This window comes from Aulonocara stuartgranti (genome assembly GCF_965226115.1).
Source record: "Aulonocara stuartgranti genome assembly, chromosome: 3".
NCBI lineage: Eukaryota > Metazoa > Chordata > Actinopteri > Cichliformes > Cichlidae > Aulonocara > Aulonocara stuartgranti.
The window spans coordinates 48,814,104-48,839,794 of NC_138941.1; the positions used below are offsets into that span (position 1 = coordinate 48,814,104).

General features: G+C 41.2%; 1 protein-coding gene across 1 annotated transcript in view; it reads right to left on the bottom strand.

The window, feature by feature from the left end:
* Positions 1 to 1,733: 1,733 nt before the first annotated feature.
* The window catches only part of hdac8 (histone deacetylase 8), a 38,766-nt gene continuing 14,808 nt past the window's right edge, over positions 1,734 to 25,691 (bottom strand). The window contains exons 10-11 of the mRNA XM_082528154.1: positions 11,071 to 11,176; positions 1,734 to 2,827 (exon numbers count right to left, since the gene is read on the bottom strand). Coding sequence (XP_082384280.1) covers positions 2,805 to 2,827; positions 11,071 to 11,176 — 129 coding nt within the window. The 3' untranslated portion in view covers positions 1,734 to 2,804. The remainder of the gene's footprint in view (positions 2,828 to 11,070; positions 11,177 to 25,691) is intronic.

Sequence of the window (25,691 nt, forward strand, 5' to 3'; positions counted from 1 at the left end):
TGACTTTTCAAAACAGTTATTGCTGATTCTTTAAAAGTAAATGAAGGAACAATTAAAAACACTGCTTTAAATAAGAGCATTAAACACATTATGTTAGAAAGTGGCTAATGAGGGATTTGAAGGCCTATGTGTTGATGTTGCCATTGTTACACTAGTTTGACAAACCTTTTTTTTTTAAATAAAGCTCCATTTGTGAGGCTTTTTTTGGAACTTTCAGTCACATCCTGCAGCAGGAAAACACAACATGCAGTTAACAAGCAAGTTGGTGTGCTGTGAGCAAGTATTTACATGTAAAAATATGATTTCTGTGGTTAAGAACCAGCTTGTCAAATGTGAGTTTAATGAGCTCCAGAATAAACTGGTGAAATTTGCCAACGTTATCCCAGAAGTTACATCCTGTTTACCTTTGGTTACTCAACACTAGTTTAGCACCCCAGATGAGGATCGTAGGAAGGCTCCATTTAACTGATGTAAATAAACTCACTCTGGTCTAATCTTCCAAGCTTTTCATCAAGCTTGTGCCTCGGTTTCAGTAGGTGGATTTAAGGATTTTGGTCATCGTGTAGTTTGACGTGCAGTGGTTAAACTGTGCAGTATAACTCTGCCACATCACTAATAGCACGTTACACATGGAAACACTCAGGCTTGTATTTTTGGAAGTGTTTTGGCATCTTAAAGAAGTCTATACATTTACTTTGTGAAGTATGTGTGTCTGTTAAAACTATGGCTGATTTAAAGGGAGGAGCAGGTAAGATCATTCATCATGTTGTTTGTTTGTTTTTTTTGTTTTTTTTAAATACAGGAACAGTTATTGTGTAACTCTAGGCACAATTATTGTACATGGTGGTTTTCATGTTTGTTTAGCAAAGACCAGCAGAGAATACAGTTTTGATGAATATTTATGTACTCTTCTAATCATTGCAGAATAAATCTATTGTGACTTTTAAGAGGGTGTGGGAGAGGATAAAAAAAACCTAAGATATGTGGACTCCTAAACGTCAGCGAGTGGGTCGAGTATTTGGATCACAGTTAGGTGTTAATCTCTGAAGCTTAAAAATGAAGCCAAATCCAAATTCTGCAGTTCCCCTAATGGCCACTAAAGGCTGGCTCCAAAAGGGAGGCAATCTCCACAGATGTCCATGTTAAAAACTTTACAGCAGAAATAAATATTAGTCTAGTTCAAGTCTAGTTGTTTTAGGTCTCTTTATTCAATTGCTCTGTGCAGAAACAGTTTTTTTCTTCACTGCAATCTCGGCGTGACCGCAGCAATATGATAGCGACCAAATAAAAGAGGTTTTTGGTACAGCAACCAGCTAGCAACCACTTGCCAACCAGTTGGAGAAAACCAATTTTCCATCATGTCGCAGGAGGAAGCTCTCATATCACTTAATCCAGGTAAGACAGGTAGATGAAGGTATTTCAGGTGTTTTGTTAGTTGGACAAAAGGCACACATTTTAAACACAATTTTGATTTTAAAAGTGTTAAATCAACAGGAGCTTGATTTAGGCTTTTGGGTCCTTTTTTATCAGGTTGCCAACTGGTCTCCGATGATCACAATGATTCCTAGTGGTCATTTCCGCTTCTATTTAGTTCTGTCACTATACAAATACAGACCATTTACCATCTGTCAACTTGTTTCTAACACATTTTTTAAGCGGAGTTATCATGCCACAAAGGGTTGAACTTATTAGATGTGGCTGCCAGTATGAAACCATTTTCACAAAAGACGCCAATTCTTTAAAATGTTTAATATGAAAAAGACAGCAACAATAAAAACAGTTTAAAACGGGCGATGCTTGAATTAAATGAACATTTGATCAACAGAAAGACAACAACAAACTTGACCGGAATCTCACTCCAAACCTTTGTTAGTCTGGGATGCATTTCAGTTGGTACCAGCATAACTACAAAGGATCATTCAGTACAGTTTCTTCTTCAGTCCTACTGTGGAACCCAGTTTCTGAGTAGACCAAACCAGTTCAGGGTTTGCTGTGTCTATCTAAATTCTCCTTAAGGGTCATGTAATCTTTGTTGTTGCCTGTCCAAAGACTAACCCTTTTTAACTTTCTCTGCATATTTTCCATGTAAAATTCCAAACGCCGTCCAGATGTTTGACTTTGCCCAGGGCTCCAAACAATGTGGCTACAATGTGCAACCGGCTATTTTCCAGCTTTTTTTTTCTCTCTCCAGACATCTCAAATACTTTTCAGGCCTCTCGGACCGAGAACGAGGTTTTAACGGTGCTTTTGGGGAAACACGGCCGCTCGTCTGCTTTAACGCTTATCGTCGTCGAGGGGTAGAAATCGCAGCAGGAGCGGGGTGACCGTGAAACCGTACTCCTGAAAAATCTGCTTTTTCCATTTGGTTTAATACGTCTGACCGATGCACTCCCCCCCTCCTCTGGATACCAGAACGCTCAGCTGTAACCCAGCTTTACATAACCGCACTGAACATACCATAAACTCTCTCATTCACGCAAACACGTGAACCGTTTCCAAAAAACAAAGAATTAAAAACAGCGAACACTGGCACACCAACCACATCCATCCCTCCCCATCCCCAACCCTTATTAAAACTGTTTTCCCCTGGAAACACTCAGCTAATGTTTTCCAAAACTCCTTCTCTTTCCCCCTCCCTCGTTTGCTCCGTGCCTCGGGGCCGAAGGGGTCCGCTCCATATTGTCTTCATTAAAGTCGCAGAGTGTCGACCTGGTTTGGAAACATGGTGTGTGTTCTCCTGTGTGTGTGTGTGTGTGTGTGTGGGGGGGGGGGGGGGGGGTGGAGGAGGTTGAGGCTCCTGAGTCCTAAACCACATTCTTTAAATTCCCTGTAAGAAGAAAAAAGAAAGAGAGCGAGAGAAAAATGAGACAACTACAAAGAAAAACACAAAAAAAAGGGGTGGGGGTCAACTTTATCAAATTAAGTAAGGCTAAACACACATATTAGACACCAAAGATGGAGGCAGTCTGGAGGACAGACACACAAGCACACACTCGTGCCAATAAAAATGCTAAATAACATCTGGCTGAGGTAAATTCTGTCACTCCCATGGAAACAAAAGCAAAAAGGGGAATCGATATGGAAATGACAACGGTAAGCAACACTTGGAGCTCATTTGCATGAGGGCACAGATTGGTTTCACACGCAGACAAAGCAAGTGTTTTGACACAATGGCTGCATTATGAAGTCTAGTCGACGGTTTACTTTGCAAATAGTGCCGCCTTGTTTGTCCTTTGTCATGTTAAACGGCCCGTCGGAGGCAAAACAAACACGCTGCACGCGCACACACACACACGCATACACACACACACGCATGTACGCATGGATTGCAGATGAGTAATTGCCCTGACGCACTGAGGGAGGATGTCCTGTTTGTTGGCCATTGTGGAGCTGTCACTGTGGGCCTGTCATGTTCTCTCCCTGCAGTGACAACAACAGTTTGGAAAAAATGAGCCGTTTACAACATTTGGCGTGGACATTTTTTTAAATTTGTTTTTGGGGTTTTATTTTTTCCCCATCCCCGTCTGGATGCTGAGACTCCACTGGTGGTTTAAATAAACGCTACAATGTCAACAGATTAAAAAGTATCCCGCTTATGAGGCTTTTGGACGTGCTTACACCAACGGAGGCTGGGATGAAAATCAGCCTCCTGATTTACTCCGATGAGGTCACCGATTCGAGAAAGAAAACACAAACACGGGGTCATCTGGCCTAAAAAAAACATTCCCAGAGCCACAATGTGGTCATCCAGCAGTTTCTAACATAACCCCACAATAACAGAGCGACTTGGTTACCGTGGCATTGCCAGTGTTTAAGCCTAATGTTTTTATTTCCCCTTTCTCAGCAATAAAAGGGGCCAATTATCCATTTCCTCATTTTGTATATGCTTATATTACATAAAACACATTTAATGACCAGTTGACTAAACATTTAAACACCCATTTTCACCTGTGGGCTCTAAGACGTTGCGACGCCACCCGCCACTTAGTGGGGCTGCGTCCTCTCCGTTTTATTCTTCGCCTCGCTATTTTACGACACGCAGACATGAATGATGGGGGCACAAATCTGTAGACAACGACTGGCCGTGAGAGTAATCCAACCCATCACTACTCAGCCACAGTGATGTGCAACCACATCTTTCACAGGCGTGTGGATGCAAAGGAGGAGGACTGTTTGTGCCAGCGGTGCTGATGCTGGCCAGACTCCACAAGGAAAAGCAACACATACTAATGCATACTTAGCACAAAAAGCAAGGAAATTTGCATTTGGTGGATTATATCCTGGTTGTAGCAACCCTTTGTCACTTTAAATGGTACCACATTTGTAAGGAAAATGCATTTATGGGTTGAGCAGCAGAGTTGAGTACGCGCCCCTTTGTGGGATGTGAACCCCAAGCCACCCTCGATGTGTTCATCCGACTGAATGTTACATAGAAGCATGTAAGCTTAGATATGGATTGCTTTTCAGTTAAATTCAAAGACATTCAAAAAGCACGTTGGCCATCAGTCAGCTTACTTTGGTCATTGACGTGTTTTTTTCCTTCGCCCCTTTAATTCCTCTGTGAAAGAAACTGACAAAATCTGCACCCCCGCTAATGAAAAGCGTTATGCTACATTGCTCTGGATAGGGTTGGAACTGTATAATCCGATTAAATAAGAAAGTCTGATCTATTTGCTGGTGTGGAACTGTATTACACTTTAATAATGTGTGAGGTGTTCAGCTGATGCCTGTCCAATCCTGTTAATAACTACTGTGGCTAAATAATTCATTGTTGTGTGTGAACGAGGCTCTGCTTGCTGTGTGTGTGTGTGTGTGTGTGTGTGTGTGTGTGTGTGTGTGTGTGTGTGTGTGTGTGTGTCCTGGGGCCACACAGTTTGCATTATGGAGGCTGGACAGCACTAACCTCACTGGAGCACCTTAACCACCTCCTCTTCCTCCCGTCTCTGCCTTGGCGGCAATGGTATTGATTATTGGCAATCGTGGCGAGACTACAGGGCGGACAGAGCACGGAGCAGATCACACGCACCTAAATCTGATGACGTCAGCACAGTTGGTCTAATTTTAGGTGTTTGTTGCCCTCACACAGGAAAGTGTCTCTGTCGCATGTTTTTATTTTAAGGAACTTTCCCTTTATCTAACTAAAGCCAGGTGGCATTTAAAGGAAATTACAGGTACAAAAGGAGGTGTGGCTACATGTGAGTCATGTTGCTACTATCTCGACTTTAAAAAACAAAAAATAAGACCCCGATTGAGAAGCTGCTGACTTATTTTACGGGAAATTGTTGCTCACAATGCAGTTTTTTTCCTCTCCTCCTGCTGTGACGAGGGGAAACTCAAAAATCATGATGTGTGCTAAAAACAGGAAAAGTCCATCAAAAAGAGGAACAGCAGGCACAAGCGGACTTTCAACAACAGGACATCTGTGGTTAGAAATATTGATTAGATTCGGACTGTAATTAATGTGCCCTCTTCCTTTATTCTGGCTCCGCTGTTTGGCTGGTTTAGACTTGATAAAAGTGCCTGTCCCTCTTTTCCAGATGTAGATATTTAAATCTGGTAAAGTTACCAGAGTCCACCGTGGGCTCTGATGTTTACTCCATATCACAGCGTCCGTGGAAGCATCTATACTGTGCATGTTTGTGTGTATTTTACAGGCGTGTTCGTACAATCTCTCTTTCCCGCAACGCATGCATCTTATTTTGCGTCAACAGAGTGGAGAATTAACGACTGAAGGCGTAATCGTAATCAAAATGTAAAGGTGCTGCAATATTTCCCTGCAGAAGTGTGCAGATAAGGCACTGTTACACGGGGAGGCTGGCAGTTTACACACAAACAAGCACTCTCTGGGGAAATCACACTACTGGCCTTGTAAACCCAGAACCGTGAATGCACAAACAGCCTGACAGCTGCCGCAGCCTTGGACACTCACCTCATAAAAATCACATTTTAATTAATAAAGCCTCCGAGTGCGTGACGGGAGGGAAGCCACAGGAAAAGCTGAGTAACATCTGAATGTTTTCAATTGTTGCTTCTACTGCAGCACATGTACGCACGCAAACGGACTGGGTTGCAAAGACGGTAAGAAACGCTGACATCTCACATTTTTAGTTTTTGCAAGTTTTCATTAAGTGGCATGGAGATACTTTACTTTCATGACAGTCTGGGTCTGAAAAATGACACCAACGTCGTAGCGCCTTAAACCTGGACTCTATTTATTGGCCACAAGAGCCGGAGGAGCTGGATGAGGGAGAGGCAGGTCAGGCCATCTCTGCTTAGTCTGCTGCCCCCTCGACCCCAAGACTTGGCCGAAAATTAGGAGACATTTGTGGGATAGTTCTCACTGAACAGGACTCAGTGGAGCTAAAAGTGTAAAAATCATTATTTAGAACTGCTTCTGGACAAAAAGCTCAAATAGTATTTTAGTTTTTGCTAAAAACCTGACCTAGCTTGACCCCTCATGCTGATTTGGGGAATATGTGCTGGTATGAATTAGGTTGTGTTGCTACAAATCCTCTGATGTGACAACACCAGTAAGTGAAGGGTGACAATAGTACAAAGGTTTTCCAGACATGTGAAACATGTGAGACATGAGAAACTACAGGCAACCGTGGCAACCTGCTGGTAACCAAAGCAACTGCTAGGATGATTTTTGCTGCAACAACATTTTGTAATCGGTTTCACCCAATGAGAGCTGGAAACCTCCAGGAAAGTGTGTCAACATGTTGGGGAATACCTGTTTCACATCATGCTGAAGTTTCAAGGTGGACAACTACTGAGATTGTACGCATGACATCATGTCAGAAACCCCCCAAAATAATAATAATAATTTTAAAAAAAGATGGTTCTTCCTGTGCCAGCTACTCCAGCTTCCTCCCAGAGTCCAAAGACATTATTGTTAAACTAATTGGTGAGTTTAAGCTGGGCGTAGGTGTGAATGTCTCTCTATATTAGTGTTAGAATAGACTGGCGAGCTATTTTAGGGTGTACCCACATCTGGGCCTATGACTGCTGGGATTCACCCCTCTATCCATCCATTCTCTTTGCTTGTCCTTATCAGAGTAGCAGGGGGGCTACTCCAGCTAACATAGGCCGAGAGGTGGGGTACATCCTGGGCCGAGCTAACACAGAAAGACAGACAACCATTCATACTTATGGGCAATTTACAGTGACCAGTTAACCTAACTGTAGGAGGAACCCGGAGTACCCGGTGAGAACAAGCACAAACACAGGGAGAACATGCAAACGCCACACAGATGGTGAAGTCAGACTCGGGACCTTCCTGCTGTGAGACAACAGTGCTAACAACCACCAGCTGGGATATCATGCTGAAAACAGCATCCTTACTTGTAAAAACATTCATAATGTGAAGGAGAGATTTTGCAGATGAGACACACTGTCTTATTTTTCATGAAATGAGCCATATGTACGCCTCGCATCTCTGTAAATACCTGCCAACATGACAGTGTTCTGTGGGCTCAAACTGGCCACGATGCATGACGTACATGACTGTACGTCATGCATACGTACAGTCATGGTTTAACATATGGGATCAGAAGCTGACACATGGCGAGTGAAAAACGGAGCGACGGTGGCTTTTGGAGATTACCACTTTAACATTTGTATCCATTCGTGCGAGCTGAAAGAGCAGATGTGGGCACACAAACATACGTACACTCCCACTCTGCCCAGTTTCTCAGAGAAACCGATGTTTATAAGCAGCAGTTTGTTCCAAACCCAAGAAACACTTATCCAGCCCGATGATGTCATGCAGACATGTTTGCTTTGAGGTGTGTGTGTGTTGTAGGCTATCCTTTATTCAGCGCTCGTGTGTGTGCATAAGTTAAGTTAGCAAACACGCTGGGCTTTCTTTTTGGGAAACAGACAACATCCAGTGTTTAAAATTGTAACACGCAGACTGCCCACTGGGATTATGGTGCTGTGTGGTAACAATAAATGTGACAGAGAGCAGAAGCGACAGACAGAGGAGGAGGAGAAAAAAAGAAAACAAAAAAAGCGACATAAAACAGATTTGACAATTTGAAACCAGGAGAGAGATCAGAGAAAGGAGGGAAAAAGGGATAGGAAATTCTCTGGATTTATAAAAAATGAAACATAATTAGCTCAACTGCAAAATGTATGCAGAAGTTTTTAAAATAAATTTAAGAAGTAGAAACGTCAGAATTCAGCCGAAAGTATAAACTTGACAGAGTTAACCGTTTCATTTTCTGTCCTCAGCGGGAGCTAACGGTGAATGAGGGATCTGATCAAACACAGAGGAGGCACATGGGATGCAGGAGCCAAACATAAACTTCACTTGCTTCTCTCATCTTTGGCTCGTCTGCATTCATTTATTCTCCCTTTTATTCCCTCCATCCGTCCACTCACCGGTTCCCTCTGTTGGCTCTAATAAAAGCCGTATGACTGGAAAAGAGCGATACTTTCAGCCCCTCCAGTTGTGATGATTTAATGCGAGCCAACAGACCAACTGGATTTCGGCAAACAGACTCCCGATCCCCCCTCGCCTCCCCTGATTTGATGTGACCTGAAGTTTTTCAAAGCTGAGGATTTAATGCTGTTTGGATAAACCTATTCCACGTCCAGAAGGCTTTTTGTCATTTGCTACAGTCAGATGACTTGTTTAGATGTATGAAGGTTTAGATACTAATTGATACCATGTCCAGTCGACTGAGGGTAAAAATTTGAGAACGCACAATTTTCTCTCTGTTCTGGATTTCCATTCACACTGATCCGCAGATTTCCATAAACAAACTTCCTTTCCAGCGAGTGGATTTGAGTTTGGACTTAACTGGGCAGATGATTGCCGAGAGCATTAACAGGTAGAAACCAAGTAGGACTGAAAACGAAGCCAATGCATTAATATAAAAAAGAGCTGTTCCTCTAGACTTAAAAGAAGAAGACATATTCCCTGTATGTCTGTGAAGGTTCTCAGTAATCCAGGTCATCGTAGTCAAAGGAGCTTGCAAAGAAAAGCGTCTGGACTTCTTTAAGTTGGTTTAAGACGTTTCACCTCTCATCTGAGAAGCTTCTTCACCGTCTTCCCTGTAGACTTCTATGTTAAAAAGTTCAGCCTTAGAGCTGAAATAAACAAACATGGTGGAAAAAAAAACAATAAAAAAAACTGTTGCGGTCTCTATAGCCAATTTACCCATTATAAAACTGCACAGGTGGGTGGATTTTATGTAACTCACTCCACTGAATTCTGAAAGAATTACAATTTTTGGGGGCTTAGCTGCAGTGAATGACAAATGGGAAACGACTTGGTTGCTAGCTGCCTGCTATTTTTCACTTTCACTGATTTACATCACAGAACCTCCACTTAAAATGAGATTAGGATGAGACTAATTAGATTAATTGGCAAGAGGTCGGTAACATGATAGGGTATAAAAAGAGTTTCTCAGAGCCACAGATGGGTAGAGGATCATGGTAAAAAATACTGGCGGCTGCCAGTAATACTCCTGCCTTCTGGTAGATGCAGGTGTGGTATTCCTAGGTGACTTCCTTCTTTCTTCACAAGACTTTCAGAAAACTTGACCTCTGAAGTTGACCTTCAGGCCGAGGTCTCTGAAATTAAATTGTCAGAGATTTTTAATAGCTGCACCTATTGCATGAATTTAAAAATCCCATATTACTTAATCCTCAAGTTCTCACATTTGCAAACTTGGGTGTCCATGCCACCTGCCCGCCCTGCGGGGCGACGATAAAACCTCATCAGCCCTTTATGACTGAGCCTTGGTCTCTTTGGTTTGGTCTTTTTTTTTCCAAGGACAAACATATTTGTACCTTGAGTTTTTCCACCTTATTGTACATTCCCTTATGTCAGTCCGAAAACAAACTGGTATAAAAATCCACCAAACAACTATAGAGACCACAACAGGCTGTAAGCATGCTTATTTCTCCTCTAACGCAGGGCATCTTAACACTGGAGTCAATGAGGATCAATGCCTACAGGAATTGCAGTTTAAGCATTTAAACATTGCCACCTGATGCTGACTGAATGAACGAATGCCGTGTGGACAGACGTTTTTTGCTAATGAAATAAATATCTTCTTTCTCTTTTCTATTGTAAAGATAACTGTGAGCAAACGCTGGTAATACTGAAGAAGAGTGCAGACAATGACTTTCAAAGCTTTTACTTTTTGTGGTGTGTCCTACTATAAATCCATTTCCATCACACTGAAACTATGATAATTATTAGTCTGTTTTATACTTTCCGACATGGATCACTGTGACGTGACCTGATCTTGGTAGGATTTTACTATTCCCACAATATTGTGAGTGCCTTTTATTTGGTCGGTAACTCACCTCACCATAACTTACCAGAATGGATAACCGCTGTTTAAAATATAAGATTTCACTGAGGAAAAGGAAGGAAAGGAGGATTTCCTGTCACTCTACGGTTCACACTTTTATACCCCGGAGACGCCGAATGATCAAACTCAGATTTTGTTTTCCTTTTCGGATGTGTGGCTGTGTGCGGCGAAACGTCTGACATGGTTGCCGACGTGTCGTTTCCTGACCTCACCTCCTTACAATAATTCTCCCTTCGCTCAACTTTTCGCCTAAATTTCACCCTGCTGGACGATTTCTCCTGAGAGCTGTGGGCTGTCAGCACTGAGACCAAAGACCCGACTTCAGGCTTAACCACAAGGCTGCACGCACACACGGGAACACGAACATACAAACATAAAGGCACATATAGAGAGGAAGATGCAGAAAAAGGAAAAAAAATACCACATGTATCAAGAGCCAGACTCGAGCAGGGGTCATAGACATATTGTGCATATTCACACACACACATACAAAAGGACGTTAAAAAGCCACAGAGAGGACACAAAGAGAGAAGATGACATACTTTCATCCCACACAGAGACGTATAGAAACAAGAGCAGACACATGAAACTGCACTTTAAAAGAGCCGTGGAGAGACCAAAGGGCCTCAGATGAGCCAGGGTTCAGTGCAACACAAACACACACCTGTTTACGCTCCACACCCTCACAAACAGGCACACCTGTGCATCCAACCCAAACACATACACATGACATGCACACCTTTGATGGTGCTGATGACCTGGTCCAGGTGTTTGGTGTCGTTGCGGTCTGGTCTACAGCTCGGACTGATCTCCAGCGAGTAGTCTGGTCCGTATTCTGTAAAAAACTAAACACACACACATACACACACAGATCACATCGTAAGGTTTTGCATTTTCCGATTTTGAAATAATACTTCATTTTTCTTATTCACAGTCATGTGTTCATCACATTTGCCCAGAGTCACTGCAGCAGAGTGCCAAAATACACTCTGTCTTCTTTGTCTTTGTTTTTTTCCTCTTTTTTTGGAGAATGCAGCTGCTTTCCTGGAAAGTTTCAGGGTCTGTTTGGACTTTGAAGAACTGAACTGACTGGTGACGAATATTTACACAGGCTTTCAGGGATCTTTTTTTTAAACATAACAGTGAAATCAATTCAAAACAGTGGTTAAAAAAGGACACACTTCCTTCCAGTTTTTGACCATCATTTCTGTTTTTCTCAACCATATCAAGATATCTCTTTCCATTCTTTCTGGCTTTGTTCCTGTAAAGCCAGCCACACAGTTCTGGGTTTGAAACTCAGGCCACGGCTGGACACTTATGAGGAGCTTGCATAACTTGCTTCCACAAATTTCCTCTAACAGCTTAGAGATTAACTCAGCAGTTTAGTGTTGGGGGCAGGGGCAAATTCACTTCTAACGCTCACATGCTACATTTTCAGGAATTTACAAATCCTGTACCAGGAGACCAAAATGCAGGAAAGTTCATTTGAAAGGCTTCTAGTTTCTTAATAGAAAAGCGCAAAGCCTAAATAGTATTTAAGTTTTGCAAAATTATTATTGCTCTGGGTTTCTGTCTGACTGCAGCTGTTACAAGTTAGCAAAGACCCATTATCAAGTCTTGAGTGAAGGTCTGTGTCACCACCTAGAGGTCTTGAAACTGGATGAGGCAAGTGAGGGGTGGACCTGACTGTGAAGCTTACTGGCCAAAAAAACCAACAAAAAACAAAAGAAACTTGTGATTGACAAGTCATTAGCCAATATCTTGGAGAATCCTCCTACGTGACTCTTAGAATGACCATAATAAGTAAAACATGCACTGTATTTTCCACATTATAAGGCACACTTAAAATCCTTAACAGTGCGTCTTATAATCTGCTGCGCCTTATGTATGAATTCTAGTTGTGCTTACTGACCTCGAACTGATTTGGTACACGGCGCTCAAAAATCTGTGGAAAATGTTTTAGCACCACTTTGGTAAGCTACCGAGCCGCACCGCTTGGTGGATTGTCGGAGCCTTACAGCTACCATAATCAGGAGCCTCGTGGAATAATCTGGGTCCAAAACTCCGTTGGCTTCAGGTCCCAAAGTCAAACGAACACTGCAGCATCACTGAAAGTTAAAAACTGTCTAAATTCTTTCATCTTTAATAAAATGATCAGCGTTGCTGCTTTATCGGGTGTAAAAATTAAGTTTAACATCCAGGCATTCATGAAAACAGAATGTATAAAATTCAACGGAGTTAGAAGTTAGCAGGAAGTTAGCTCGCTAGTTTCCACCTAAACATGATATATCATGTTCTTACTGAGAGATTTCTGAAACAATTAAAACATACAGCTCTGCTATCATTCCCAACATAAATGAAGAGAGAAAACTAAACAGCAGTTAGTCATTAATATACTGCAACAACATGGGAACAGAGCAGCGGCGAGAGAATTCAACATTAATGAATCAATGGTACGGAAGTGGAGGAAGCAAGGAGAATGAGTTGAGTAAAGTTTGACTTATCTGACTGTTTTGTTTTGCTTAATGCGCCTTATAATACGGTGCCTTATGGTCCGAACAATATGGTATTTAATACTCTAGTTTGATCTGAAATTTGGAATTTCGGCCATGAAGTCATCAGGAAAGTGTTCACTGTGGTCAAAGAGCAAGGAAGCATAACATGGTTCCATCCATCACTGCATATGAAAGAGGAAGCTCAAAGATTAGTACTTCCCCATGAAGAAGGGCCAATGAGTCTGGGGATATTTTTAATGATGTTAGTTAAAAGGTCTATACGGCACTTATTTCATGACACTCCATCCAATTGCCCATTGAGCACCAAAAGCCAGTAGGATTCAATTATTTAGACACTGTGCAAAATTTCATGGTAATCCGTCCAGTATTTGTTGAGATATTTCCATCTGGACCAAAGCAGTGCACTGATTAACAGACTGATCCCTCAAGCAAAGAAACACATTTTTCAGATAGACACATGTTGTTTATATTCTCGGATTCTTTTTTCCCTCCTGTGTTGTCTGGGAGCTGGATCAACACAAACAAAAAAATATACGAGATTCTGAAGCCTGTACAGAAGGAAAATGTAATGCATAACACAGAAGAGGAACCACAAATCAGTCAAGCCTCTGCTAAGACAGCCTGGGCTTTGCCAACTTGAATAAAAAAAAACAAAAAAAACAACTCAGAGTATTTCAGCAAATACCAAAGGCTCCTGGCATTTCAGGCAGAACCGGGTGTCAGCCAATTGAAAAAAAGAAACAGGTGGAAACCCAGAGAGTGGGTTCAACCAGAAGTTAAAACCAGAGCACGTCAGTTTGGGGCCATGACTCAGTGCCATGAGAGCCAAGCAAACTCTGAGGCCAGGTCTGACCACAAGTGCGTCAGTCCGTTTGCAGTGACTGTTGTGAAAGCCTTGGACTCTGAGGACTCAGCAGAAACACGCTGAGCGAGCCAAGCTGAGGTCTAATGCAGAGGAGTGGGACATGTAGCAAAACGACGGAGATTAAGTGAAGATGGGGGTTAAAATGGTAAGAAAAGATTATTAAGTTAATAAGATATCAGGAAACAGTGAATTGGGGCTTAGATTTGTTTGATCAACAGTCAAAAACCTTGTAGTATCATAGAGCCTCAATTTGTCAGATAATCACGTAAAAGAAAAGAAAAACAGGGTTGAGTGATCCTGTTCAAGGACTCAAGTACTGCAGCTTTTGGCACTTCGGCGTTGAACTGACGCACAAAGGTTTGCTGCTCAGCCTGTCCGGGGTGTAACGCGTCTATCCTGACAGCTTGGATGGGCAAAGGCTCAGGCGCTCTGCAAAAGCGTCCGAGTACTCAAGTAAAATCAAACCAACCAACAACTGTAATAGTCTTCGGTGCAGGGATGCTAGGTTCAGCGTGGCTCACCAATCTGCCTGTGAGACCATTTAATGATTTGATTTAATGAGTTTCTGCAGTTTTACAGATACATATCTGAAAAAAGACAAAATAGACTAGATTAAAAGGACAATAAAATGAAATTGTCTTAGTTTTATCAGTGTGGAAATAGGAACGTTTCCTGAAATGCAACAAAGCTGGTCCCCTTAGAAATCTTCAAAGTTCAGTTTTGACTTTTTAAGAGTTTGAAATGTCCATTCTGAACTTGCTAAACCTCACTTCTGACTAGGGGTGGGTTTTGATAATTGATTTATTCTGGCTTGGATAACGTGATATCGATTCATTAAAATCCTGAATCGATTAATTTTTAATATTAATTTATTTTGCCCGAAACGCCAGAATCTCAGGTTAAACCTCACCAAATTTCAACAACCACCAAACAGCTATAACAGTAAATGAGAGCAGGTACACAGATTCTGCACAAAGATGTAAACACAAAGCGCGGACCCGCTGACGGATCAGAATCAGTGAGATGTCGCCTTTCTCATCCAAAGGCATGGACACGGTCGGGGCTGAAAGCCGACAGCTCGCTGATTCTGATGTTTCGGCGGGTCCGTGCTTTGTGTTTACGCCCTTTTTGCGGTGATTCTAAAGTTGTTAGTTTGACAGTGGGAAGGGAGTTTTTCCTTCCCACTGTCGCCAAAGTGCTTGCTCATAGGGGGTCATATGATTGTTGGGTTTTTCTCTGTATCTATGAAGCGCCTTGAGGCGACTTTTGTTGTGATTTGGCGCTATATAAATAAAATTGAATTGAATTGAATCTCTCTCCAAACAAAATTGACTGAACCAGCAGCAAAAGAAGAGTCAAACTACACTTCACAAAAACATCATCATGAATTCACTTTTACTTTTGCTATTTTGTTTCCACCACGATAAAATCACACTTCATGCACAGCTCGCTGTCTCTGTCTCTCTCTCTCTCTCTGTACTTCAAGAACAGTTTCCCGTCTGAAAATCTGTTTTCTGCATTATTCGCTTGCTTGTTACGCACAAGTCTACCGTTGTTTACAGGCTGTCGGCCGCTGTTTTTTTCCCTTTTACTTACTTCCGAAAAGAAAACCTCATTTCTGCTGTTCAATACTGAACAAATGTAAACTTTTTAAAATGATGCAAAATGCAAAACGCTTAGCCGTGTCTCTAATAAAACTGCTGTAACTTCAGAGGTAATGTTCATATGTTGATTAATGGTTTTCTTTCGTTTTTGATGTACTGCAGAATAATTTTATAAAATTCCAGGGCAGGAAAACCACCTTCATGTTTTTCTGTGTTTTATCTTCAGCTACTTTGACACAAAGGCATCTGCTGTGATGTCAAATCAAATCAAATCACTTTTATTGTCACATCACATGTGCAGGTACATTGGTACAGCACATGTGAGTGAAATTCTTGTGTGTGAGCTTCACAAGCAACAGAGTTGTGCAAAATGATGTTCACATAAAGTCTTGCGAGTATCAGCTTCCTTTTTATAGATACAAAATATGTAAATGTACTGATCTGAATTATAATATTTCTGACTGTCTGAGGCAAAATTTCCCAGATTTAAATCGAATCAAATCGAATTGAATCGTGGATCGAATTGATTCGGGTCCTTGTGAATCGGAATCAAATCGATTCTAGAAATCAGTGACGATACCCAGCCCTACTTCTGACCACTACCGTCCATATTATAATAATTAAAAATCTTTAGTAGAGCAGGACAAGGTTGCTGGGGAGAAGGAGGTGTTGATGCCTACTACTGCCCTAGAGCCTTGAATGAGTTTTAGATGGACGGATAAACAAAGACAACACTAAAACAACGACTAAACCTAAAACTCAACTTCATTTCACAGTCCCATGGTTACAGCTTTAGAAGGATTCAGTTTACATTTACATACAATGAGAAAAAGTAGAAAACTTTATAAGCAGACTGCAGTCAGTGAATATCTGGCTTCTTCTTTTGTTTGTTTTGGACTTCCTAAACCTTCATTATCAGACTTTCTACTGTCACATTTGCTCCTTTGGCTTAAATTACCCCCCCGAAAAAAAAAAAATGTCAGCTTGGCCCCCTCGAGTTGGCGTTCAGTTAGCATCCCCTAATGATTCCTGCGTTGATGTTGCAGTCACTTAGAAGTCTTGTTTTGAATGGAGCCTCTTTAGTGGCTTAGATGTACATTAGTAGACAAGACTTCACAAAGTCTGCTGGCAACAAACAAAACACACATACACGAACTGAGCCAATGTGCAGTAGGAGTATACTTTTGTTTATATGAAGACAAAGGCTACTCTGTCTTTGATTAATGGTCCTGTGTGAGTCAGATAGAGAGAATGCACTCCTGTGTATATGTGCTAGATTTATTAATGTGTCCCTATATGTGTGTTTTGTGTGATTATCCACGTATATTTGCTTGTGGCAGTTCATGCACACAGAGGTAAGGCCCTGTTTTAGTGTGTGTGTGTCTGTTTCCAATTACTTCAGATGAGTTTCTGTGTCTTACCTCCGGCCTAAACAGAGCCCAACGTGAGACACACACACACACACACACACACACACACACACACACACACACACACACTGTATTCCCATGAACCCAGTGCTCTGTCTCCTGCTGTCCAGCAAAACACACACACACACAGACTCCCACTGACTGCTTGTTTGGCTTGGATGACCATAGAGAGAAGAGAAAGAGGGGAAGTGAGGAAAGTGAAGCCCATCCTGACACACTTCTTCAACATTGTCTTCATAGTAGAGGCAAATAAAATGATAGCCAGCAATTCTGTGCTGTTTTTGTGTGTGTGTTTGTAAGAGAAAACGCCACATGACAACAGATAGAGGCACAGCTACGTCACCTGGCCAAGGTCAGGAGACAGAAAATACCCGGTGACTGGCTCCAGTGTCTCCGGCAGAGACGCCCAGGGAGATAAATAGGGAAAGGTCTCTGCCTATTTACCATGGTCCTATACATGGAAACTTCTGTCCATCACTCACTGAGCCTGTTTGTACTGTGAAGGGAACACTGTGTGTTCTCATCAGAATGTCTTTATAACACCCCCCCAAAACAAATAATGTAAGGTTTTAGAACTATTCATTAAGTTAAAATGCTTAATCCTCGTTTAGTTTCATTTTCAGCTCCTGCAACAAAGCTCTGTTCTTTTAAAGTGCACTAAATTTAACAGCTTGTGTCTATGGATTAGTCTGTTAATAATATTTGGAGCTGTAACTATGTAACACTGCTCAAAAAAAGGAAACACTTGTTTTACGACCAAGTGTAACACAATGGGCCAGGTCACAACAGCTCATTAGCTGCAACCCAACATGGCTCTCTGGCACTAGAGCTCACCTTTCTCTGGCCTTAAGCATTCTTAATTGCTGATGGGAGTCAGCTGTACAAAAAAGGTAGCATCTAAGGCAGGAGATATGGCAAGACACACACACACACAAGGTCAATTTCAGGGGGAGACCGTGCTAGGGCTGTACCACATGATAATCAGTGCACCAGTTAGGAATCAGAAACTAGTTTGAGTCCATTTCAGCTGCTTTGGTGCAAATCAAAGTGACAACATGTACAATGAAAACATGACAACAGGCAAACACATAAAGGGAAGTCTTTCTTCTGGCGTCTCCATATTTTAGCTTTTTATTTGGGTCCTTATCAATGCTGGATGTCCCAAAATAAAGGAGCACTGGGAAGCAAAACCGCGACATATTTGGAATATTGAAGAAAATGATCCAAATCGGCATCTAAAGTTGAGGTTTAATACCTGTTCCATGCACACTGAAAACGTTCACCAGCTTCAACTCCCACCTTACAGAGATATATCAGGAAAGGACCAAAGCTACACTGGCTTTTTTTTTTTTTTTTAAAGGTGCATACCAATCAGGTATGCACCTTTAAAATTCATCAACAATGAACATCACACAAAACGCAAAAGATTGCCGGCCACAGCAGCCATGTGCTGTTAGCAGTTGCAGCTTCAGCCCTAAGTTGACCAGTCAACTCATATTTTGCCAAGACAAAGCTGCCAAACCAGAAACCCCAATTCACTCTCCCTATGACAGATGGATGGGTAGATGTAAATATAACAACGCTGTAATGTGTATCACTCAACACTGGCGAAACAATTCACTCCACCACCATTTCGAACCTCCAATCGTAGATTTTTTCACCTTTTGAGTGCAGGAACATGAATGGGAACACAAATCAATCCAAGTGCTTTCTATCTAACATTCATACTCGCCAATAAAGACATGGAAAGAAACTTGGGTTCCAGTATCGTGCCCGAGCATACTTTGCCAAGCAGACAGAAGCAGTAGATGACCTAGCTTTACCTTCTGAGCCTCAGCCATTCCCAGTAATAAATTTCATTAATATTAGCATATAACTCTGCAAAGATTAAGTAAATTTTAAAACATTGCAACATCTTCTAAAGTATCTTTTAAAAGTAAAAGCTGGTCTAATTGATTTCATCCCTCCTCCTTTAAAAGGTGCTCAGGACTCCTGGGGACTCCATCGGCCTGAACAGCTAAACAGCTTTAATAATCATAAACTTCTTTTTTAAATTAATTATTTTTTTATACGTACATTACCTCAGCGACGTTACAATTAAATTAATTTGCAACTGGCAAAACTAAACATGCCATCATCCATATTTTCCTGCCAACAAGGAAACGCACCAATCAACAAAATATCCTCCATATGTGCGTGTGTTTATCTTTACACTGTCTATAAATTACTAATCTGTAAATCTGTGCCGCTCTGAGTAAATAAGAGGACCTTCACTAACCCCTGCCCCCAATCAGAGCATTATAATAAACTCTGTTATGGCTCATACGTGTGACCAGTTCACATCAAGGTGACGGTTCCTACATCTGAACATGCAAACAACAAACTGGCTGCAAAAAACCCAAAAACAAAACCCAAAGAAACGCTGTTTACAGCGCTGTTTGACGAAAGCACGAGAAAACATCAGTTCATATTTGTGTTTGTGCAACGAGTACATGCCCTGTGAGAAAGCTGGAGTGTGTGACAGTACGCACCAGGCTATGTGTGTATGTGTGTGCACGTGTGCGCATGTGTGTGTGTGAGAGTGAAAGAGAGTGAGTGAGAGAGAGTGAGGGAGGGTTGTTTGTTTTTACAGCGATCAGCAGGATCTCCAGCTATGAAGGACACTGAGCAGCGCAGCAGGGAGGAAAACATCTCCGAAAACAAATGGAGTCTGACTCATATCAAGCTGCTATCTAATAAATGTTTTCAACAAGGAAAAAAACAACAACAAAAAACCCCAAAAAACAGTGCAATGCCCCAATCACGGTCACATTGCGCACGTACTCCTCTCCCTCGCTCTGCATCTGGACTCTCTCTCACCCTTCCCACTTTTCATCAGTCCATGTTTTTTTCCTTGGTTCATATGATAGTTTTCCTTTTAAGGAAACCTCTCCCGCAAATACCATTTGGACTTCAAAAAAGAAAGAAAGAAAAAAAAAAACACTTCTATTCTTGAACTGCTGCTGTAACAGTGTAATTGCTCCATTGTGGCAAGAATAAAGGATTATTTTATACTTTGAAGGGCTTTTATACTATGAACCCCTGGTATAGTTTCAGTGTATCACACATCAAATGTAAAACAGTGAAACTAATACACTGCAGAAAAACACCAGTGGATTACCGTGTGTTGCTGTGTGATACATATATTATACTGTAATACACTTCTATACACTAATATCTGGTAACACAATTGTTGCCTATCATACCTATACTGTTACTGTATATCAGTGACAGAGCTTCCTAAATGTTCTAATGTTAATTGTGTATTCTATGAATATTATGAGTTATATAAAATGCATTCACATTTATAAAATCTTCATCTGCTGCTTCTTAGAAAACCAATATTGTTTGCTTCAATAACAGCGGGGGGGAAAACGGTAGAACTTTCTACAGCTTGGTAATAAATAGGTAATAGTAGGGGAACAGGGTAATAATTTGGTGATTTCAAAGTTATTACTATGCAATTACGAAAGTAATAATTATGTAATATTTAAGTAACATAATGTAGCAACAGTGGTTATAGCTGAGTAATATTACCCTGAAACTTATGTAATAGCATAATAAGGGCCCCAAAACTGGGGGTAATAACATGGAAATAGAGCTCCGCAATAATAGTGTAATAAGGAAGAAAAATAATGCAATAATGTGGTCATTTTGACCGAGCTATAATAAAAAGTGCTACCAAAAAAGCACTTTAAAACTTAAGATATGTTTTGAGAGAATTGTGTATAACAGTAGGCAAGTAACATTTTTTTTGTAAAATATCTTTCTGTACCCCACCACCTGTTTAACTTTGCAGGATTAGTTGCCACGTATCTGCAAAACCTCAGCAGATGAACTGGTGACTCCGTAAAACTCTGATGAACTGATGCAAATTCCCTTCATAGTTTGTTGTGAAAATGCTCAGATCCTCCAGATGCCACAGATGATTGGAAATTAAAGGCGAGCTTATCAATGCCATTGGAGCACAGCTGGACGTGTGTGCTTCAACTTCACTTTTATAGAGACAGGAATAAAAGGAGAGTGCTTGGAGAAAAGTGAGTGAAATCATAGTTACTAGAGATTTCCTGTACTTTTTATTGATCATACTGTCTGTTTGGAGCAAATATTCTGTGTGGCTGCATCAGTACAAAAGGTAGACTTTATCCATTGGTTTCTGAAGCCTTAAGATTAGGATTTTTATTGTTGCCACCTTGGCTGCAAAAACTGGATGGGATGAGGAAAAGTTGATCTGACTATAAAACTGCATGTTCACTGGTAAATTAACATATTAAGGATAATATTTGAAAGAAAAAAAGATATGACTATGATTTAGAAAACAATGTGAGCAGCTGAGCCGATAAGCTCATCAGCAAAGCGAAAGTGAAAGAAGCAGTTTTCCTTTAGACTTCTACAGGACCAGAAGTCTTTTTGCAACCACCGCTGTTGTCATTTGGTGGCCTGCTGTACACTTAGTGTAGAGAAAAGGTTTGCTGATAAGAAGCTGATGAAAATATTGGATGGATTTGATAGATTCTAGGATTAAAAATAAAACCATATTTCTGCTTTTACTATGGGTGGCATTCTTAGAAATCACGGCTAAAGTTCACGTCATGTTTGGTGTGAATGGACCATTACCCAAGATTCACTGCAAAACTTTAAAATGCCATTAGGGGCCTAGAATAAAAACAAACCCTATGATAAGAAAAAAAGAGAATTCACAAAGCTTTTACCAGACTGATGAATTCATGGTAGGATAAGCTTTTACAATAATGCTGTAATGTACAGTGATGTGGTTTTACGATCTCCTATAATGAACCCAAAAGAACTGAAAGCCTCCAAAATTCAAAACTGATGTCTTCTGGCCTATAAAACATCTCACCTGAGAGGAACATAAAGTATTCAGGATCAATTATAGTCCAAGCAGCTTGAAATAAAGGTGAAGGGACTTCAAGTTTTTTTTAAAGATGTTTCACCTCTTATCCAAGAGCCTTCTTCAGATGAAAAACCAAAAGGTGGAGAGTCCCGGGTACTTGACCCGCTATTAACATGTGAGACATCAAGTCAAGTTGCTTTTGATGCAAGCTCCTTAGACTATGACCTGGATGACTGAGAACCTACACAGACAGGATCAGTGGTGATGCCATCTTCTGGGATGGAGTCATTTACTGTATGAACATGAGATGAAGACAATCACTCAACTACAACAGAGCCGTGGCTCCATAAAGGGTAGACAGAAAGGAAACAGTCTTTCAGTTCATTGCTCACCAATAATGTGTCGCAGGATCTCCAGCTGCAGCATTTTGAACTTAATCAATCATAATATTGTAATAATGACCTTCTTCAGTCAGTCTTTGTAAACAGATACATATCCCTGTGCCCACACACGCTATTGCTTGGTGATATTTCCTGTGATTGAGCCTGTGAATCTGGGAGCCAGCACATCCCTGACGGCACCGAGGGGCAGGACAGGAAGTGGCTGCAGACAGGAAAAAGGGGAAGTAGGAAGTAAAGAGGCGGGACGCTTCCCCGCTGCCAATCTGGAACCAGAGATGTCCTCCCTTCCTGTGCGGCTTTGAGACGGACACACGTTTGTATCTACTTCTGTTCCTCTCACCAGAGAAGAATCTGATCGAAGCGGGTTGTTGGGCAATCCAAAGGAAAAAAAAATCTGGCTGACTTTTATCCGTTTGTATTCTCTGCTAGTAATTTAATACCCACGTGTTACCATTATCTGCACAGAGATGACGGGATAACTTGTTTCCAGACTTCTGTAGCTCTTAAGGAGCATGTTGCTTAGAAGGAGCAAAATGAACTTGAAGAAAAAAAAAACCCTTTCCAGTTGGTCTCAGTTTAGCAGCTTGCTGCCCAGACAAATAAAATATCCTTTAAATAATATAAATATGCTTATTTGACCAGTAGGGTCAAAAGAGAGAGAGGGAGAGAGAAAAGGCCTTGCTTTTGGACTGCAGATCTGGTTTAGCCTTCTAAAAACATACAATAATTCTTTGGCCAGTTTTCAACTTCCTTCAGCACAATGATGACATTTTTCTACACAGAAATATTGAACGAGTTAAAAGTCAAGGTTTTGCTTCAAAATACCGATGTAATAATAATAATAATGGATTGGATTTATATAGCGCTTTTCAAGGCACCCAAAGCGCTTTACAATGCCACTATTCATTCACTCTCACATTCACACACTGGTGGAGGCAGCTACAGTTGTAGCCACAGCTGCCCTGGGGCAGACTGACAGAAGCGAGGCTGCCATATCGCGCCATCGGCCCCTCTGGCCAACACCAGTAGGCAAGTAGGGTAAAGTGTCTTGCCCAAGGACACAACGACCAGGACAGAGAGCCTGGGGATCGAACCGGCGACCTTCCGGTTACAGATACGCTTCCCAACCCCCTGAGCCACAGTCGCAGTAAGGCAGTGTAAGGCAGTGCACCCTCCCACACTGGGTGCTGATCCAGCCAAGCCCAGTTGTTGTTACACTATGAGCTTAATGGGAGCATGGCAGAGACAGGAAAAAGAGATGAGCAACGGAGACGTGAAGGTACAGCGTGTGACAAAGGATATGAGCTGGATTCACATCAACAACCTTGCGAGGACATGGCATACGTGTTTGCCCACTGACTCAGCAGTTTGGAAGTTACTAAGAACAGAAATAAAGGTGGTGGTGGCAGGGTGGGGGGTCTCTTCTCTGTTTCTGTCCTTGAATGGTACACACTGAGTTTTTAGAGAACGATCTGATCCAAATCTGTGCAACTTCATGTTGTTGTCACCGTCACCAAAACTAGTCTCAAATCAATAGCAGCACTGGAGCAGTACACTCCTCTATGATATGTGAATATATCCAAGGGTTAAAAACAACCATAAATATTGGTTTATGTGCAGCATTTTAAGCACACACACAAAAAAGACTATTTTACTCAGAACTATTCATTGATTACTCTAAAATGAATGTGCATAGTTCTTAGTCCTTTGACTTAAACTGATACCTTCTAACACAAAGGTACTCCAATTTAAAGATCAAACAAAGATCCAAAATGTCATGAAGTTATACATTCATTATAATTCAATGCAATGCATTTTGAAGAGGCCTAACAGTCGGATCAGTGTCTGTATGCAGTCAACAACTGGAAGTTGAAGTACTAAAGTACAATTCAACAGTATTATATTTTATTATTATAAAATATTAATAAAATGTTCTTTTACTCATTACAAGTAAAATAAGGTTTGATTTTTGTAATTATTTTTTTCTTGATTTACTTCTTTGGACTTTCTCCGTTTTCATCCGCACTCTGAATAAATAATTTGATTGACAGATCAATGCGGGATGAGTTATTGGTCAGTGCTAAAAAGACAAAAAACAAATGCATCAATTGAAATAACCATAAATAAAAGAAAAGTTGTGCAAAGTGAAATAGAAAGGTCCATTAAAATCTAATCATAGGTCCGGGTACAGATCTGGATGCTGGTTCACCTGCTGTTGCCCTGCAATCTACATGGATCACAATATTGGACCACCTACCCCCACAGCAGCTGCTCGGCCAAATAAAACCATGCCATGAAGCTCCCAGCACAGAGTTTGAGTGCAGATGTTAATGCCAGAGGATGTTAAGGAACCACTTCTAAGAGGCAGAAAATTTGACTTGTTGCAACGGTACCACGCTCTCGGGAACGACCCATTCTCTCACATAAGTCTGTGAAGGCTAGGTGCTTGATTTCATACAGCTATGGCAAGGGGACTGAAAATACCCGAATTCAAATATTAACAGGTGTAGACCAACACTTATGTCTATGTATTACTTGTGATCGTTGGATCGTCGAACACCCTTTTGGACTCTTATAGCTGACCCAGGTTTTTAAGGTTCCCCAACACTATTTGTGGAGTGTCTTGTGGTGACTGTTGTTGAATTTAATTGAAAAAGATTTAACTGAAACACTTGAGAGATGAGATGACGAGAGATGAGAGTTTCCATTAAACCACTTCCATTGGAGTGGATGTGACCACTTGAAAAAAGGTATTTTATTATTAACTAAAAATGGAGAGTGGCCTTCAGGTCTGAGATGTTTAAGTTCATATGGTTTTAAAAACGTGGTGTACGTGCCAGTGACAGAAGTTACTTTAAGGGGATTCAGAGAAGTATTAAAGACCCTACTGTGGTTTTTGCCCTTCTTCATGACATAACACATGTTTAGATAAGATGATACTCCACCCCGCCTTAAATTAAAGATAATAAATCTAGGCTAACAGGCAAAGCAAAACCATGTGAACATCACATGTGACAAATAAAAAGTTCCTGTAACCATAAGAACAATTGTTTCCACCCTCAAAATAAAGTTCGTTATAAAGACAAACTGTTCCTGTCAAATGAGAGACACCAACTAACCTTTGACCCGTGCGGCTATACTTAGCACGCCCAACACCGCGGCTCCTTCGATTCACACGCAGATAGGAGCCGCCGCTATCGCACAATGGGGGGGAGAGGGGGGGTCAATCGGGATCAGCTCAGCACTGGCAGACAATACGAGTCAGCAGCGAAGGTTAACAACTTTCCACCCGGTGGCTGGAATCCTGGCGTGTTTGCATTAGATACTGAAATATAATGAGTGTGACACAAGCAGAGGCATTGTGTGCGTTATCTGTAGTGTAATATTTTGTCTAGTAATCAGCGAGTATTACAGCACTTATTGTTGACGTGACTGGCCAACTCTGACTGATGTTTGTGTTCTTTAGACTGCTATTTTTAATTATTTCATTTGAAGCTTGTGTGCTGCAAGAACAGAGCACCGCGAATCCTCTCGGGCACTGAAAATAAACCTTTCCATATAAATATTTAAAAGCAACAAATATGTTCGGACTGGTTTTAGTGAGATTTCTGCAGATAAAACAAACAGAGTGTTTGAATTTGTAGTTTTTG